The sequence below is a fragment of the Sorex fumeus genome, unplaced genomic scaffold, assembly GCF_029834395.1.
Source record: "Sorex fumeus unplaced genomic scaffold, SorFum_2.1 ptg000006l, whole genome shotgun sequence".
Lineage (NCBI taxonomy): Eukaryota > Metazoa > Chordata > Mammalia > Eulipotyphla > Soricidae > Sorex > Sorex fumeus.
The window spans coordinates 11,041,270-11,060,207 of record NW_026606063.1 but is presented as its reverse complement, the minus strand read 5'-3'; the positions used below and the strand labels follow the sequence as shown (position 1 = coordinate 11,060,207).

The 18,938-nt window shown below is 54.4% G+C and overlaps 1 protein-coding gene across 1 annotated transcript in view; it reads right to left on the bottom strand.

Moving 5' to 3' along the window:
- Window positions 1–615: 615 nt before the first annotated feature.
- CIB4 (calcium and integrin binding family member 4) overlaps window positions 616–18,938 on the bottom strand; it is a 44,070-nt gene continuing 25,747 nt past the window's right edge. Inside the window, exons 4-7 of the mRNA XM_056128608.1 lie at window positions 11,295–11,436; window positions 2,540–2,649; window positions 1,668–1,756; window positions 616–689 (exon numbers count right to left, since the gene is read on the bottom strand). Coding sequence (XP_055984583.1) covers window positions 659–689; window positions 1,668–1,756; window positions 2,540–2,649; window positions 11,295–11,436 — 372 coding nt within the window. The 3' untranslated portion in view covers window positions 616–658. The remainder of the gene's footprint in view (window positions 690–1,667; window positions 1,757–2,539; window positions 2,650–11,294; window positions 11,437–18,938) is intronic.

Here is an 18,938-nt window from a genome sequence, read left to right as displayed (position 1 = left end):
TAGGAATTCTCCAACTTTCCAGAATCTTCTGGATAGGGTCTCCATCATTCATGGGGTTTCCTTGTCCCTGAATGGGCCAGCCAGGGCTTGAGATAAGGAACCCCCTTGGGAGTCAAGTCCAGGGGGGTGAACGACCCTACACCCCTAAGCCAGAGTCAGTGGGATAATCCAGGGGTGCAGCTCCTCTCAGAGCACCCAGAAGATTCCCCTGGCTTCCAGAATCTCTGTCCAAGCTGCACCCCAAGTTTGGTCCAGTGGAGGCCAAATCCATTGCGGGCTGAGTAGCACCGTGAGCGCAACCTGGCCACTGTCGTGCGGTTCACTGAGGGAGTGTAGAGAGGTGCCCTCCCTCCGTGAACAGGGGGCCCTAAGAGCCCCACTCTTTGTGTCGGGGCCGGGACTTCCTGGAAGACAGGCTGGGAGGGGAGGACGGCCCTCCACGGGAGTTCCAGTGGACCTCAGCCCTGGCCTGGACCGGCTGGACACCCCATCCCCAGAGCACTGGCCTCCGCTCACTTGCATCAGGCAGAACTTATTTCTTTTAGTTTTATTATGGTAACACGGGGAGGTGTGGGAAGGGCAGGGAGCAGGGAGGCGGCCCCAGGAGCTGAGGATGTGAGCTACAAGTTTCTGCCCCCAGCGGCCTGCTTGGACCCCGTCAGCATCCCCAGAAGTGGATCCGAAAGGAGCTGGAAGAGAATTGGGGGAACCACCCTGGAGCCTCCCTTCCGGCTCCCGGCTGTGCTCGCACCCTTGACAGCACCCAGCCCTCTGGGGGTGCGGCCCAGCTCCCAAACCACTGCCCTCTGCTAGCTTTAGGAGGAAGCCACAGGGTGTCTGGGCCTGAGGGAAGAAGGCTGGTGGGGGAACCCCAAGGAGGAATCAGGTCCAGCTTCAACTGTGTGTCAGGCTGTCAGGAAGAGGAGGGTCCCTGGGACTGGGGTCCCCAGCGCATGCCCTCTTTTAGGGGTCTACCTAAGGCCAGCCTCGGGCGTCATTGGAAGGGGATTTCTCTCCTGCCAGGGGCTGGGGAGGGTGGGGGGTGCGGGCCCAAGCAGGGAGAGACCTGGGGCCACAGAGAGAGAGAGTGGGGGTGGTGGGAGCCCAGGTTCCTGCCAGGAAGTGGGTGCAGGAGGAGCTGGGGCAGCAGAGATGGCACGGGGAGGGGGAGGGGGTGGGGGGGAGGGAGACGGGAGAGCGGGTGGGGGAGGGGCAGAGGCGGGAGGGACAGTCCCTCTGCCTTGTTCACCCGCCCTGAGCGATGCCCTTTGAGCTCCCAGCACCCCCAGGCTCAGGCAGACGGGGTGCAGGGTGCGCCCTGGGAAAGGACCGGGATCCGGAGCCTGTCTGCCCATCTGTTTGTCCGTCCATCCATCCCTTGCAGGGAGCTGGGTGGGCCCCTGAAGGCCCGTTTGTGCCCGGAACAGAGGTTGGAAACCCCCAAGGCCTTTAGAGCATGCACATCCTCCATCTCCTCGGAGGCGGGAGAGGGGGACCCCCCCAACCCCAGGCTGGGGCCCACCCGCCCCCTTGACCCCCGCTTCCCAGAAGCTCCAGCTTGGCTGACTCTAAATGAAGCTTGTGGCCCCTTGGGGAAAGAGGAGACCCCTGACTGAGAGAGACTGGGGGGCTTTCCTGCCCTCTCCCCTCCCCTCCCCACAGCTCACCTCATGAAGTCCGGAGACTTGGCCATGGCGTGCTCGAACTCCGAGAAGGACAGCATGTGGTCATCATCCAGATCTGACTCCCTCAGGACCTGGGGGCAGGTGGGGGGGGGCTGCATGGGGGCGGCGGAGCCCCAGGGGGAGCAGAGAGTGAGGGCGGCGCAGTGTCCCTTGCAGGGTGTGGGTGGGGACACTGCCTGTCTCCAGCTCTGTCTTTGCTTAAGGCGCCATCAAGCCCAAAGCCCCAGAAGACTCTCCAGGTCTGAGGACAAAGAGCGCCCCGCCCCCTGGGGTTGCCCCCCTTCAGCTGTCTTAGTGGGGGCACAGGGGCACCCGGACCTAAGGGGACTCTGATGTCCTCTGGTGTGAGTGGCCAGGGGCCCGGTCTGCAGGGAGGGACAGACAGGTGGCTTGCTCGGGTGTGGGGGTCTAGCGTGTCCAGAAGGGATGTGATGCTGGGGAAAACTGGGGGAGGGGTGTTCGCTTCCAGCCCCCCCGCACCCCCGAGCGCCATGCAGGCACACATGCTCACATAGCGCACACAGGCACACGCATGACACACAACACACAGGGGAGCACGCAAATACACATGAACTCACACATGCACACACACACGAGCACACAAGCATGCAGACAGGTGCAGAAGACATGTGAGTGTGCAAGGCACACAGGCGTACACGCACACACAGATGTGCACGGGCACATGCTGGCGCCCATGCACACACAGGCACACACAGAGACGTTCACGGACACACACATGCACAGACAGATGGGCACAGACATAGGCATGCACACATACACATGCACCTAGATGAGCACACAGTCACATGCATGTACACACGCGTGCACACATGCACACACGTGCGCGCACACACGTGGCTCGTGAGGCCGGTCAGCAGGTCCTCCGACACGTCATCGGTGTTGAGCAGCCGGAAGACGATGCTTCTCAGGTCCTCCTCGTCGATGAAGCCGTTCTCGTTGAAATCTGCAGCGGACGGGGGAGAGCGGGCTCAGCGGGGCTGCGGATGGGGTGGGGCGGGGGGGGGCAGTTCTGAGCACCCAGCTGTGAGCAGTGCCTGAGGACCATGGTGGGGCCTAAAAGCAAACCAGCCCGATCTGCAATGAGAAGCAGAGCTGGGAGCAAGGACCTTTGCCTCAGCCAGATCCGTCCTCCCGGTCAGCATAGGGCGGGCTGCTCCGGGGGAGGGGGTGTCCAGTGGGACCCCCTGCGCCCCAAGCCTAGAGCCGGGTGCTGTGGGGCAGGGCAGGTTGCGGGGAAGCCGTGTGAAGGGACACGCATTGGCGTGCTGACGCGGAGCGCCGGAGAGCCAGTCCCTCTCAGAGTCCCTCGGTTCAGAGGACAAACCTCGGCCTCTGCTCCCACGAGAACCTCGAGAACCCCGCCGCCAGCCGGACCTGGGGTCCCCTTCCGAGCCTAAGAACATCTTCATTCTAGGACTGCCGGGCAGGGCCTTCTCCCTGCGTGCTATGGGGAATATGGGCACTAGTTTTCCAAGGGTGACCGCAGGCCTGGCCAATAGTTCCGGCTTCCACTGCCAGGCCTTGGCAGAAAGCAGCCTGGGGTGCGGCTCCTGCCTCCCCAGTGTCTCTGCAGCCCCATCGGACCCCCCAGACAGGAGCTGTTCCCCCAAGTGAGCCCTGCCTGCTCTCTGCTGCCCCTGCAGGCAGACGGGAGTCAGGGTTCGGGAGAGACAGGCACCAGGCTGGTCCTGCCCACCAGGAGCTCCCAGGAGGGGGGTCTGGGCTTCCGAGAGGCTGAGAGGAACAGATGAACTCCGGGGATTTCCAGATGTGTGCATTCATGTCTAGGGAGGAGGGGTGGGGGTGTGAGTGAGGAAGACTTCTTGGAGGAGGAGGCATGAGAGGGTCCCGGTGGGACAGGGAAGGGGGGCAGAGGAGCCCAGCTCAGGGTGAGAAGGTCCAGGAGAAAGAGTCAGAGCTTAATTTGGAGACGGAGGCTGCGAAGGGCCCTCCAGGCGGGCTGAGACGATCGTGTGCGTGTTCTTGGCAGCCGCCTCGAGCACCCAACAGTTCCCGAGCTGCTCGCCAGCCAGCTGGTGTGTAATAAACCAGGTAAGAAAAACGACGGCAACACACCACAGTCTGGGTGTTTTGTATTTCCCTGCGTTTGGTTCTTATAACACAGATGCCCAACCTGAGGCATTCGGACGGGAAATGAACACACTTCGCTTCCTTTGTCTCACTCCTGCCTTTAAACATCATCTGTCAAATCCCAAGCACACCCCCAGCCCGGTTTCTCCCGAACTCTGTGCCTAGTGCCACCTGCCTTCCTTCCCGGTCCAGTCCACTCAGCCTGTTTAAGCCCAGATGCCACCCGCTGTGCTCAGCCCGTGTCCTTCTTAACAAAGGTGCAACCCAACCCTCTAGTCTCTTGTCTTTGGGGGCACGACCAGCAGTGCCTAGGGCTTATTCAGGGATCTCTCCCGGCTCTGGGGACCGTATGCGGTGGCAGGGCTGCCAACGGGGTTGGCTGCATGCCAGGCAAGCGCCTTCCCCACTGCACTCTCTCTCGGGTCCCAGTGATTCCCCCAGTGGGTGGCACACCTCTCCTGGCTAGTGCTGGGCTGACCCGGTGGGGGCTGGGGAGTCTGTAGTCACCCTGGGTGTCATATGGGAACATTTCCTGTTTGTCCTCTTCTAGACGGTAGATTTCCAGGGGGCGCTGGGGGAAATCTTTTGTTTTCTAAAACAGGGGCAGTAGGATAAATAGCACTGTCCTCCCATTGTTCATCGGTTTGCTTGAGTGGGCACCAGTAACGTCTCTATTGTGAGACTTCTTGTTACTGTTTTTGGCATATCCGATACATCACGGGGAGCTTGCCGGGCTCTCTGAGAGGGGCAGAGGAATCGAACTGGGGTCGGCCCAGGCCAGCCTAATGCAAGGCAAACGCCCTCCCCGCTGTGCTATTGCTCCAACCAGTTTGGGATAAATAAGTTTGGGGCCCTCTGCACTAGTGGCCTGGCTTAGAGTGACCCTTGCTGTCCCTTTCCCTCATTTCTACCAGCTAACAGTTCATAGGCCCTTCCAGCTGCCCCTCCAGATTCTTGGGGGATTTCCCCCTCCACTGCCCTGCTCTCCAGCCCCCAGCAGCTCACAGAGGGTCCCCCAGCAGCCTGGGTGACCCTGGTCGTCGTGTTGCATCCCTCTCACTGCGCCTCTTCTCATCGGTCCCCACCCTCCCCGAGGACCCGACTGTGACCCCCCCCCAGACTATGACCCTAACTGTGCCAGGCGGGGCCCTTCCCCAGAGTGCTCTCTGCTCAGTACCAGGTCCTTCTTCCCACTGTCCCTGCTTTCTTGATCCCGGCCACACCTACTGTCCTGTCTGTTGGGGGACAGTTTTCCCCAACGTGCCCAACACCATTGCGCACTGGGTCCAGGCAGACACGGGGCGAAGGATGACGCAGAGGGCAGAAAAAAACACCCTCCGGGAGCAGCTATAGCTGTTCACCTCATTGCCAAATACACACAAATTTTATAGAGGGTCTCGGCATGCAGGAAGGTCCAACCACACGAAGTTCAGCACTCTTGGCCTATCACCTTTCCTGCTCTGCTTTGCCCCGGTTCAATCCCAATCAAGGCTAGATGCTGTCGGTAGGATGACCTCCAAAGCATACATGACAGTTTCCGTGTCTTGGGCCCATGACTAGGAGTCGAGTGAGGCACAAGGCTGGACACCTGGTGCTGACCCCCTGTTCTTGCCAATTTCGCCCCATACTCCCTTCTGTGGAGCCTCCCTTTGGGCCGCCTTGCAAGGTTGGGTCTTATATGCCCCAGTGCCTCTAGCCATGCTCCACACCTGTCCGCTTCACTTATTAGCTCCTTTATTCCCCTCGGCTAAAAGCAAATTCCCCAGGCCAGAGACGTTTCTATGGCACCCATGGCTCCTAGCGCAGGAAATAAGGTAGGTAGTCAATGCATCTTGGCTTTATGGTATTCTTTTTTTTTTTTTTTTGCTTTTTTTTTGGGTCACACCCGGCGATGCAAAGGGGTTACTCCTGGCTCTGCACTCAGAAATCACTCCTGGCGGTGCTCAGGGGACCATATGGGATGCTGGGAATCGAACCTGGGTCTGCTGCGTGCAAGGCAAACGCCCTACCGGCTGTGCTATCTCTCCAGCGCCAAGCTTTATGGTATTCTACTTTGTATATCAGTGAACAGATGAGCCGCCCAAAGTCACGCATCAGTAAGAGATGGTGACAAGAGTGACAGCTGCGGTCAGTCCGTGGGCAGCCTCTGTTCCCAGGCCCACCAGTCCCACGTGACTGCCTTCATTGTCACTCAATGCCTACGTGCTACCCGGTTATAGCGCCGCTGAAATGAGTACTACATTTCCCAGCTTCCCTTTCTGCTGGGCATGGCCACATGACTCCGTTCTGCCCAGTGAGATGTAAGTAGCAGAGGCCCATGAAAGCTTCTGGAAATGTCTTTAAAGGGAAAGTGTATGGTTGGAATGATCACTCTGGACAAGAACTGAGTGCTCGTCCAGCTGAAAGTCGGTAAAGGGACATACATGAGAACCTCTCAGTTCCTGGATTGCAACCATAATGCCCAAGGGGCGGGGAAGAGAGATAGACAGAGAGAGATGGAGACAGAGAGACAGAGAGGCAGAGAGACAGAGAGAGAGAGGCAGAGACGGAGAGTGATGAGAGAGAGAGAGAGAGAGAGAGAGAGAGAGAGAGAGAGAGAGGTGTCTGCCATAGAGGTAGGCAGGGGCGGGGGGACGGGGCAGAAGGGAAACTGGGGACCTCGTGGTGGGAAATATACACTGGTGAAGGGACAGGTGTCGGAACACTGCATGACTGTTGGGTTGCGTTTCAGTCATGCAATGTTCCAACACCTGTCCCTTCACAGTGTATATTTCTCATTATACTTTATAATTAATGGTTACAAATTACCATTTATAACTCATGGTAATTCAATAAAAATTTAAAATAAATAAATAAATACAGGGAACGTGTAACCCTTGTGGCAGGAGAGTGCCTCTCCTCCCGCAGCTGTGTGGAGTACGATGATGCAGCAGATGGGGCCGAGTTCCGGACACTGTGTGTCCGCAGCACCGCTGCCCCTGAACATGGCCTGTTGGAGGAAGAACTGCAGCTTCCAGTGACCTGGACGTTGTCTGGAGAAGCATACTTGGGCTTCTTTTTTTATTTGCCACCAGGTTTAATCCTGATTTGTTAACTGAGCCCCAGCTTCTCTTCAGGAAATGGAGTGTGCTAGTACGCCCCAAGGAGGGGCCCTGCAGGTCCTACAGGCAGCTGGCGTGGGGTTTCAGGGTTAGAAGACTGAGCAGAGGCCGCTGTTATTAGAAGGGCTGGGGCGATAGTCAGAGGGGAGGATGCTCGCTTTGCATGTGGCCCACCTGGGTTTGCTCCCCTGCATCCCAGATGGTCCCACCAGGAGAGATCCCTGAGTGCCCTGAAGTGCCACTGGGTGTGGTACTTCAAACGAACCAAAACCCTTCTTATTACATCCGGTACAGGATCTACCCTGCACCCCTTGGTGACTGTTAAATGCCAAGACTGCAAACTCCAAAGCTTGGGTTTTGCCTCAGAGGGTGGAGTGCATGGTCCAACGAGGCCCCAAGTTCACAGCCCCAATCACAGCCCTGAGCACCACTGGGTGCACCTGAATAGCCCCGCCTCGCCAGGTCTGAACACTCAACCGTCAGGCCCACCCGGCCCTTCTGGATCAAGGCAGCAGGTCAAAGGGCTGGAGCACAGGCTTTGCACGTAGGGGGTCTGGCCTCCATCCTTAGCATTGCTGGGGAGCGCCCCCTGCCCCAAAGGCAAGCCTTAGAATTGGTGCGACGTTTGGAGAATGAGAGCTGGGCCTAGATGGGCCGGGAGGGGGTGGGGGGACAGAACAGCGTGGCTGATGTCCTAGGATCCTTCCGTGGTACTGACCAGGCCTTGGGGTCTCTGCCCCAAGGTGGGAGGGGAAGTCTGAGGTGCCAACGGTCCAGAGGGTGCTTCTTTCCCTGTCCAGTGTTTCTCAGCACTACCGCGTGGAGGCTGGGACCGGAGGCCTTGCCCCAGCTGCCCCGTCGGCTCGGCTCAGGGGCGGTGGCAGGCAGAGGGACACTGCCGAGGAGACGCTGAGCCTCTCCCAGAGACCCCGCAGTGTCCCCGGGCGTCCCAGTGGCCCTGTTCCCATGTGCGGAGACTGCAGTAAAGTGACACGACTTTGGTCCCAAGCCATCTGGACACAGAGCGACTTGCTGGAGTGAAATGCAGTTCTGGGCAGCTGGTGTCCTTTGGGGGTGCGAGGGCAGAGCAGCCTGGGAACGGGCCGGGGTGGGGAGTGCTGGGCTCTGGCCAGTCCCGGAGGCCTCAGCATGCTCAGGCCTGCGGCTCAGGCTTCTGGGGGTGAGGGGAGCACGGGGCGCTTCTCTTGCGGCTTCCCAACAGCGACTCTCGGGTCTGTCCTCAGGTCCCCTCAGACACCCCAACCACCGTCATCTCCTCAGCTCTCCTCACTGCCATAGAATTCAGCCGTTGGGTTGAGTGAGGTCAGCCGTGCCCTCACCTCCTGTAACTGCACCAGCCTCCGGGCACCTGCCTGAGGGGCTTACGGGAGGGAGGAGGAGGACAGGAAGGCGGTTCAGGTCTCTGACAAGGGTCCAGTCTCCCCTGAGGTTGTGGGGAGACAGGGATGGAGGTCATGAGTGTCCTGCCAAGCGGAAGCTGAGCCCAAGTGCATCTGACAACACTGGATCCTTGGGCCGTGGCCTGACCCCTTCCTTCTCCCAAGCAGTCTCCCTTGCGATTCTTGTTTGGGGTCACTGCATTCAGCCTCCAAGCCCAGCTTCCCAGGCTCCTCTGCATCTGTGCGTGTACATGGGGCCACATGAGGCAGAGAGGTGCTGGGTGAGGCTTCTGAGAAAAATTTGTTATAGAACAGACTTGATCTGTGCTGTCGATATATGCAGTGTCCTGACCTCGCCTCCATTTCTTCTCCTTCCTGCCAGGAGTTCAGAGGAAATGCCTGCAAGCAGAGAAACCCTTTGGAGAACCGTCATCTCACAGCAAAGAGGCTTGAAGAACGGGGTCTCTGGGTTCCTTCCTGGAGCCCACCCATCTCCAGACTCCAGAATTTTAAAAACTACGGTCCTTGGTCCAGGGCGATGGTTCTAAGAGTGGGAGCACAGTCTTCGTGTGCAGTAGATCCAAGTCCCATCCTCAGCACTGCATGGTCTTAGAAATACTGTGGAGTGACCTCCGAGCACAGAGCAGGGAATAAGTAGGTCACAACAACTGAGAGGTGTGCCCCCCTACCAATCTCCAAACAACCAAACAAACAAGGTATGCGTGCACATAGCAGAGTGGAATCCAGACTCAAGTGGCAGGTTTGAGTAGAGGGTCTCAAACTTGAAGGAACTTGGGGGCTCCCCAGGGGGAGCTTTGCCAAAACCCAGAAACCAGGCCAGACACAATGCCATCATTCCAGGGGAGCCCCCATCTCCCCCCCACCCCCACCCCCTCTCATGCCCACAATATGGGCTCTGTCTCACACTCAGGAGACTAGCAGACGAGACTCATGTGCTTCAAAGTAAGAGATTTTACCGGAAGGTGTTTGCTCGACTGGAGAGACGCAAACCAGGCCCTCCAGGGACCCTGTTCTGTCTTGGAAGAGGAACGGACGTTTGCTATCCCTGACTGCCCAAATGTAATCTAGTTCAAAATCTTTGCCAGTGGCACATACATCCCTCAGAATAAATTCTGACCTGGAAGTTTCCAGAGCCACACCTGGTGGTGCTCAGGGGCTACTCCCAGCTCATTACCTGGGAGTCCCTTAGCCATGCTCGGGGGATCCTGTGGTGCCAGGAATCGAACCCCAAACTCCTGCACGGAAAGCAAATACTCTGGCTGTTTGAGCTGTTTCCTGCCAGGTAGGGGATGTTGCTTCCTTGTCTGAGTCTTCCCAATAATTTTGGTGGGTGGCTCTGGCGTTAGCAGCTCATTTGTGTTCCCTGTCTGAATGTCCTGCCACAGGGAGGGTTGGCTTCTGGTAGCAACCATCTGACTTCATGGCATCAGACCTCTGCAGTGGGGGAGCCAAGACTCCAGAGCACCCTGGGTGCTTCTGAGACATTAAGGTGCCAACAAGTCACTGTGCTCCCATTCAGATGCAGATTCTGTCTTGTTGAGGACTGAGGGCTGAGATTCTGCCTTCCTCACAAATCTCCTGATAGTGCAGATGGATTCGCTGCAAAGAAACGCTGACACAAAGGCCCCCCTTGGAGAGATCCTGTGTCAGCTCCGAAGCTCCATCCTTGAACTGGGACAAAGGAGGATCTGCAGGAGCTTCTCCAACATGCCTGCCCTTTCCCTTCCTTCCTTTTCCTCCCCTTCTTCCTTCGCACCATCACGATCCTCTCTTTACCTAGCAGGTTTCCTGGCCAGGCCCCAGACTCAGGGAGTGGCGTGCTCTGGTCCTAATTTTGCTGCTAGTCCTAGAGCATAACAAGACTTTGAAGCCCGAAGAGAAGTCTGGTTGTTTGCGTCCATCTCAGGAAGCCATAGAGTTTATGAATCCCGAGGAGGTATCCATTCCAAAGGCTTTGTGATTTTTGCTTGCTTTTTTCCCCCCTTCCTTTTGGGTCACACCCGGTGATGCTCAGGGCTTACTCCTAGCTCTGCATTCAGAAATCACTCCTGGCAGAGTTTGGGGGACCATATGGGCTGCCAGGGATCCAGCCCAGGTCGTCCGTGTGCAAGGCAAATGCCCTACCCACTGTACTATTGCTCCGGCCCCGATTTTTGCTTTTGTGTTTGAGCTCAAGGTGGAAGAGATTTGCATGGGTAGATGGGGGACTGGGGGTGGGGAGGACAGTGGGGACAGGTAGCAAGGGCTGGTCCTCATCAATCTCAGGCCCCTGCAGTGTCCCGACTTGGGAAGGAAGGCAGATCTCCTGAGCTGGACATACTTTTGCTCAGGTGCCTTGAAGCCTCGGGAGATCCTGCTACTCTTCTAGGACCCTGAAGTGCTTCGGGATTTCTTTTTTGTTTGTTTGCTTTTTTTTTTTGAAGGGTCACTTCCAGCCGTACTCAGGGGTTACTCCTGGTGCTGTACTCAGGGCTTACTTCTGGTGGTGCTTGGGGGACCAAATGGGATGCCAGGGATGGAATCCGGGTTGGCTGGCTGCATGTAAGCATTGGAAACACCCTGGGCCTCCAGGAAATAGTTAGAGTGAAGCAGGAAGAAGACAAGTAGGGAGACGGAGCTGACAAGTCAACCAAACTCAATTGTCACCGGGGCGAGGCGCATGTGAACTGGTTCCCCCAAGGTTCCCCTCCCGTTAGGAGCCAGTTAGCTGCGTGTTCCAGTCGGTCCATGGAATGGGCTTAACTGCACATGGGATCTGCATTCCTCTCTCTCACGGCAGAGGTGAGTCTGAAGTCATCAGAATCTAGCCCCTTCTGACCTTCCCCTTCCTTTCATTTTTTTTGGGGGTTTTGTTTTTAATCCATGGCAATTGAGAAGCGTGATACAAACCCATGTACCCAAGTCAGCCCATCCTACAGAGGCGTTGCCGTGGGTGGAGCCCAGAGTGAGGCCGTCTCTCTCCCCCTGGCACCTACCGTAGATGCGGAAGGCGTACTCGATCTTCAGGCTGGGGCAGGCCTGCTCGCTGAACACCGACGCCATGCCCAGCACGTCCTCAAAGGAGAATAGGCCATCGTGGGAGAACACGCTGCAGATCCGGTCTCTGAAAGGGTTAACCTGCGGGTGGGAAGCGGGGGGGAGGGGGGCGAGCAGGAAGGAACCCCATCAATGTCAGGTACTTGCCTCATTCTCTTTTTGTTTGTTTGTTCTTTTTTTGGGCTCACACCAGGCAGTGCTCAGGGCTTACTCCTGGCTCTGCTCTCAGGAATTACTCCCAAGCTTGGGGGGCCATATGGGATGCCGGGGATTGAACCTGGGTCAGCTGTGTGCAAAACAAACGCCCACCCACTTTCCTATAGCTCCATCCCCACCTGCCTCATTGTTCTTTTCCAAAGCACATGCCCTGGATCTCAGATGAAAAGAATAGTGAGAACCTCAACTATTGGAGTGAACTCTCCTCCTGCACTGGCAAAGGATCATCTGGGGTCCTGTTAGTCCTTTTTATACAGCTTCCCATTTTTTTTTCTTTTTGGGTCACACCCAGCCCATGCTCAGGAATTACTTGCTGGCAGTGCTCGGAGGACCATATGGGATGCTGGGAATCGAACCTGGGTCAGCTGTTTGAAGGCAAATGCCCTACCCGCTGTGCTATTGATAAGTCCCCTCATTTTTATCTATGTAGCACCATCACGATCATCACGTTGTTTGTCGATTGCCTCGAGCAGGCACCAGTAACATCTCCTTCTTCCCAGCCCTGAAATTTTAAAAGAGCCATTTCAATGCTCTTTCAGGGTTAGGAGAATGAGATCCGTCATTGTTACTGGTATTTGGCATATTGAGTACGACATGGGAAGTTTGCCAGACTCTGCCGTGCGGGCAGGATACTTTTGGTAGCCTGCCAGGTTATCCAAAGGAAAAATGACATAATAAGATGTCGCGTGGCCATGAATGCGGCCGCGTGCTTCTGGGAGCTGGGTTTTATAGTCTCTGCATCTTGGCCATTGATGGGACCAACCTGACGCTGGCGGCAGCTGGTGGGGTGACGCCTACCTACTGGAAGATAGATATCAACTATGTATAAAAGTTGAAAAATAACGCCCCCCAAGTGCAAAGAATGGAATAAAAATGCCAAGAATGGCATAAAAATTGTATGTAATGCACACCCAGAGCAACCCCTTCTTCCCCACCCACATACTGATGTGAAGGTCAGATCTGGGTTTCAGCCCTGGCTCTGCACTTTGCCAGAGAGCGACTTTAGACACATTCTAAGATCACATATGTACATACATGTGTTCCAGGATAATCCAAGCTGCTGTTAGAAGGTGCTCACCACCACCACCCCATCCCCGGTTCTTTCTCCAAACTCCAGCCCCCACCCAGGAAGACAGAGGTTGACGGTCTCAGTGATGCTGCTGAGGTCATCTACTGGGAAGGTTCTGGATCACCAGGCAGAACTAAGTGGCTTTACAGAGTACTTTGCCAAAATGCCAATCAGTTCATTCTTCCAATGAAGCAGATCAAGCAAGATTCCTTCCTGACAGCAAACTACAATGGCAGGTAAGGCTTACGCTGCATCGGCAAGAAAATAAGCAAAGTCAGGGAATAGAGTCTCTCTCGGAGGCAGCAGGGGCAATCCAGAAGAGAGCGCCTGGGGGCCCCACACTGAGCTTCCCTTCCCTGGTGTCTCCCCAAGGGCCTTGCTGGCAGAGATAGAGGGCAGGGGCTGGCTGCCAGGAAGCCCACCCACACTGCCTGAGACACCTGTCATGTGACTGCTATCCACACAGGTGCCTGGTCTCACTGGAGAAGGGGGCAGTGGGTTGCTAGTGGTGACCATAGTTTGTGGAGCACGAAATGGTAAGCGCAGGAAGTAATTGTGCAGAAGGGGAAATGAGGGGTTTTTTTTTTAGCTTCTTTTGTCACCATATCTGGAGATACTCAAGGATCACTCCTTCCGGGTTCTGGGGACCATATGAGGTGTCAGGGATCAAGCCTGGTCAGATGCATGCAAGGCAAGTGCCTCATCCACTGCTCTTTCTCCCTCTCTCTCTCCCCCTCCCTCTCTCCCTTTCCATCTCCCTCTCTCTCCCTCTTTCTCTCCCTCTCTTTTCTCGTCCTCTCTCCTTCTCTCGATCTTTCCCTCTCTCCATCTCTCCCTCTCTCTCTTACCCGCCTCTCTCCCTCTCTTTCCCTCTCCCTCTCTCTCCATCTCTCTCTCCCTCTTTCTTCCCACCCCCCGCCCCCCGGTCCTGAGGCAGTGAGAATGTCGAAGAGGTAGAGAAAGATGCAGCAAGACAAATCTCTTCCTCCAGAAGGTGCGCTGCAGTAGACCTCTGGGTTTCTCCTGTGCTTTGTTTTGGTTCTACTTCAATAGCGAAGCACATGAAGAATCGTGTTTCTCTGTGTTGCTAAGGGCAGGGGCACTACGGCCCAGGCCTACAGTATTGCTTTAGTAAAAACATCATTTATGTGGAAATCGCTGCTCCTCATCACAGAGCAGCACAGGGCGAGAGGGACACTGGGTCAGGTGCAGGACAACATGAAAACCACATTCCCGGCGGGGTCGTCCGCGGGTTCCTGGGCTTCAACAGCTCAATCCAGGGGCACAGGGACGTGGCTCTGCCTTGCAGTCTGAGGCCAAAGCTCAATCCCCAGCGCGGCCTCAATGTGGAGTCAGATGGCCGCAGGACTGAGACTGGGGGACTGGGGGAGCCACGCTGAGGTGTGTGATCACCAGCGCCTCATAGTCAAGCGAGCACTGCAACCAAAATGTGGGAGCCCCAAAACCAAGCGAGCACCTGGTTATCATGAGAATAACAACAAAAAGGGAAATGACAAAGTCCAAGATGCTGAACTCCCAAGTATATGCAGTGCCGTGGGGTTGGGGACAGTGCAATGCTGGGGCTGGGGACGGGGTGGAACCGCAAAGGTGCCGAGCCAGGAGTAGCCCCAGAGCACCCACTACCCCAACAACAAACAATCCCCACACGCATTAGAGTGCCACAGTGTGTGTCCTGCCCCCCAGTTGGGTGTGGTCCCCAAACTGAACAAGGCAGCAACAACACGACAACTTGGAGACAACATCCAAGGCAGTATCTACCTCGGTGGGGTGGGGGGAGAGGCTGTGGGGTGCGGGGGAGCTAGCAGAGAGCCTCAGAATCTTCCCAGGAGGGTGGGTGACTTTTTCCTCTTCCCCTTGTAGGCCTGGTAGAACTCGCTGAGTTTGACTAACTGTCGGAGACAGGCTGAGGCCCACAAAGAGACACAACTCAGCATGGAAGACGCTTGCTTTGTATGGCCAACCAGGTTCTATTCCAGGCACCCCGAGGGCTCGTGGAGTGACCCCAGAGCAATGAGCCAGGACTAGGCCCTGAGCACTGCCCAATATTGCCCCAAACCAAAACCCAATAACCAAACTCTCTCTATATATATATGATTTATTATAAAAAATTAAAAAAAATTAAAATGCATATGGGTCAGAGTGCTAGTACGGCTGGTAGGGTACTGGACTTGGGTTCAGTCATACCAGTGATTGGTCCTGTATGGGCCCCGAAACACTGCCTCTGAGCACAGAGCCCCAAGTACCCTTAGATGCAGTTTCCACTCCCTCACCAAAAAAAGTGACTATGCAAATCTTTTGAATCACAAGGTTTTCTAGTTATCTCAACAGAGCACTTCCAATAACCATCCGACTAAAAGGGAAATTAAAGATGTTTTTGTACAAAAAGACGAGTCCATGCAATTTGTTGAGCTTCTTAGGATGACAAGTGACTGTTGGCAGTTTTGCTTCCTTGCAGACAGCCACCAAAAATGGACTCAAATTCTTCTGACCACTCTTCGAGGTGACAGTGAGTTGTTTTGACAACGAGTGAGAAAGTCCATGCTTTCCCAAAGAAACCGCGCTTTGGGGAAAAATAAGTGGAAAAGGAAATGTGTTTGTTGTTGACAATGTGGTGAACCTTATAAAAATCACACCTGGAAATATTACATAAAGATTTCTCCAATCTGTTTGAAAAATCATCCAAATGAAGAGTGACCAGGGCTTCTGAGTCCATTTGTAGAAAATACACAAAAGACAACATTTTCCAATTAGCTTTAGAAGAGTCACTGATTGGCAGAAAGGAAGATGGACATTCACTTGCTTAATTTCAACAAAAAGCCTGTAATTGGTAGATGGGGCTGAAAATGAGTCTCATAATTTAATACATGCAACTGATGGTTCATTTTTCCACTTTGGATCAGCTCTAACAGCTGTTAAAAATAAACCCACTTGAACCAGACCTTCCAACTGACTTCATCTTGGAGTGCTCAAGCAAGATTTCAAAGAATACCCATGTGGGTCCTGCAGCATCGCTTGCTCTTTACCTGTTGTTATTAACTATCAGCAGAAGAACACGAAAGAAATTTTCGTCATTTTCTACTGTGCAACATAAGAGACATTTGCTTTTCAAATACTTAATGTATTCTTGAGCTCTGAGGGGTTTTCACTTTGCATGTTTGATTTGTAACACGGTAGGTCTGGACACGTTACTGGTGCCCGCTCGAGCAAATCAATGAACAACGGGAGGACAGTGCTAACAGTGCAGGTTTGGAGGGGAGGGGCGCACAGTTTATAAAGGAGTATCTGTGCGTTCCAGGTGCACAAGCCATTTTCCTGATGCAGGAGGTTCGAGCTGGCTGATGGAGACTAATCACTAATCACAGACGTGGGCAGGGAGCCTGGTGGGTGGAGAGCGCATGCCCAGAGAGGAGACTCGGCCTCAGACCGGGTCTCCTGAGTTGCCTGCCCCTCCCCACTCAGGTGCCCTGAGCCAAAGGATGAAGCCAAGTATGGGCCCATTAAAATACGGAAGTGGGGGCTGGAGCGATAATACAGGGGGTAGGTCAGGGCCGTGCATGTGGCGAACCCCAATTTGATCCCTGGCACCGTACGGTCCCCTGGCATTCCCAGGTGTAATCCCGGAGGTCCCCTGCACTGCTGGGTGTGGTCCAGATGATCCTGGCCGGCACCACATCCTTAGGCTCACCGTGAACCAGTGAGCACAGCTCGAGAGATTTTGAAAATAAAATAAAACAAAACAAATCCAATAAAGAAGCGGCGCCGTCTTAAAAAAGCTACTGGAAAGGAATGAGAAAAGGGTCTTATTTGATAGAAAGTGCACCAGGCAGAGCCCAGATTCAAGTGGCTCAGTGCCTGGCTGCAGGGAGAGGAACTGCATCAGAGGTCCTGGAGGAGGAGAGGCAGGAAGCAGCTGTTTGACCAGGGAATGGGAGAGCCGGGGAGAGGTCAGGCCACAGAGCAAGGGCCTGATGGTCTGGGCCGGGGGGCGGGGGGGGGGGGGCACGAGCAGAGAGCCTGGCTTGTGTCCCCTCCAGCGTGGGCAGCGCCCTCCACCCAGGCTCCCGGCTTCACAGGCCCGGACACAGATGTCTCTCGTGACAAGTGTCACTGGGACATGCTCCGCCCTGCGTTCCCCTACCCTGTGCCCCAGCTAAGGGCCAGCCTAGTCGCTGCCTTCTTGCCCAGCCCCGCCACCAGGCAGACAGAACCAGAGGCAGCAGCCCGAGAACGGAACCCGCTCAGGCCCCGGGCGGCGCATCTTCCAGACTTTTGTGGTGTCTCTTAACAACCTGAAGTCTTTGCCAAAGCGTTTTGGGAGCAATCCAGAGAGTTACAGTCTGCATTAAATTTCACACTCGTTTAGAAGGGCCCTCGGAGGGGGAAGAAGGTGACAACTGACAGCACAGCCTTTCCCCTTCAGGGACAGCGCAGACCCTGGGGGGAGGGTGGCTGGAACAAGGGCTGCTATACATGTCCCCATGGCAAGCCACACAGGTAGCTCCTGAGTGTGACCTCGTGCTGACTATGCACAGCACAGCCAACCAACTGATGGGAGATGAAAATAAGCCCCGAATGGGGACGGGGGAGGGGAGCAAACCCATAGTGTTGATAACAAAAAGGTTGCAGTCCTTGTCCAAAAATAAGGGAGGGAAATTATTGAGGCTTAAAAAAAAATCTCAACATTATTGAACAAGAGATTTGATTTGAAGAAAGTCAGAGGGAAAATATTTGGACTGAGCTTAAAAATATCTCTTCACCATTTCTCCAATGAGAGCAGTCAAAAGGAGATTTTTACAGTTGCTGGAAAAAATTCGCACCAAAATACATGAGCGATTCAGTACTGACATCATGGGGGCCTTCGAAGCACTCTCTCTCTCTCTCTCTCTCTCTCTCTCTCTCTCTCTCCCCTCCCTCCTTCTCTATAAGGTCAAGTAGTATTTTTATTTAAAAAATTCTCATTGCTAACTCAGCTTTGTCCCCTTTAGTACTTATTCTTGAACAAGGCTCTGTTTTTTGTTCATTTTTGTCCACTCCCAACTTTTACTAAGATGATACGGTGGATGTTTACATTTGTAAACATTTGGAAAGATGTGCAGCATCTGTCCAGTAATAGGCGATAGAGGTGTCCGTGGGGTGTGGGAGGTAAGTGTCCATCTCTTCCTAGGTCTTGGATGCAGACCTGAGGCTTCTGGAAAATTTTTCTCTGAGGGTAGGGTGGCCTTAAAGAGTCCCCAAACCAGGCAAGAGTCCTGGGAAGAGGGTGAAGCAAGATTTAAGATTTAGTGCCGAAACATTCATTCAAAAGAACATATGCAAAGAACATATGCACATATGTCAGTATTCATTGCGACGCTCAATACAATAGATATCCACTGACAGAGCAGTAGATCATGAAGGTGTGGCATATATACACAGTGGAATATTACACAGCTCTAAAGAATGATGGAACCATTCACTGCGTCATGGATGGAACTGGAAGACATCACGTAAATGAAGTAAGCTAGAAGCAGACAGATAAACACCGGGTTATATCACTTATATGTGGTATTTAGAGTAACTGGGTGAGGAAATGAATGGTTTAAGGGAGGGATGCCTAGATCACCTTCAGCCTCAGAGCATAGGGAGGAGAAGGAAAGAAATAGAAAGGGGTGGGGTGGGGAGACACATGAGAAGCAGCAGGGGCGGGGTCAAGGGGATTCAGGTACATGAATGGTGTGAAGGACTGACAGAGAGCCAGGCCACAGAGCCAACAACACTGAAATCATGAAAGCAAAAATTAAACTACTATTGAACTTTCTAAGGTGCCTGTCGAGCTACAGGCTGGGGCTGGGGTGGTTCAGGGTGGAGGACTTGGGGGTGGGAGTGGAGGGACAGGGGAAGGAACTTGGGAACACTGGTGGGGCACAGTTGACACTGGTGGTGTCTACAATGCTAGAACACTGTATGTCTAAAACTCAGCTATGAATAACTTTGTAAGTCATGGTGCTTTCATGAAATAAAATGGAAAATAAAACCACATTCTCCGGGACCGGGGAAGCAGCTCAGTGGGAGAGGATCTATGTGTGAGGTCTCGGTTGGACCTCCATCACTACAAAACCAAACCAAATCAACGATCTCTTTTCAGCTAGTACCATAAGTGTTGACTGAGAAACTCAACATTTTCAAGACGGTGATTCGTCCCCAAGTGATCTGCAGCATTCATGACATTCGAATTCAAGTCTTCCAAGTTGGCAAATCAATTGACAAACAGATATTAAACATATGGAAACACAAAGGC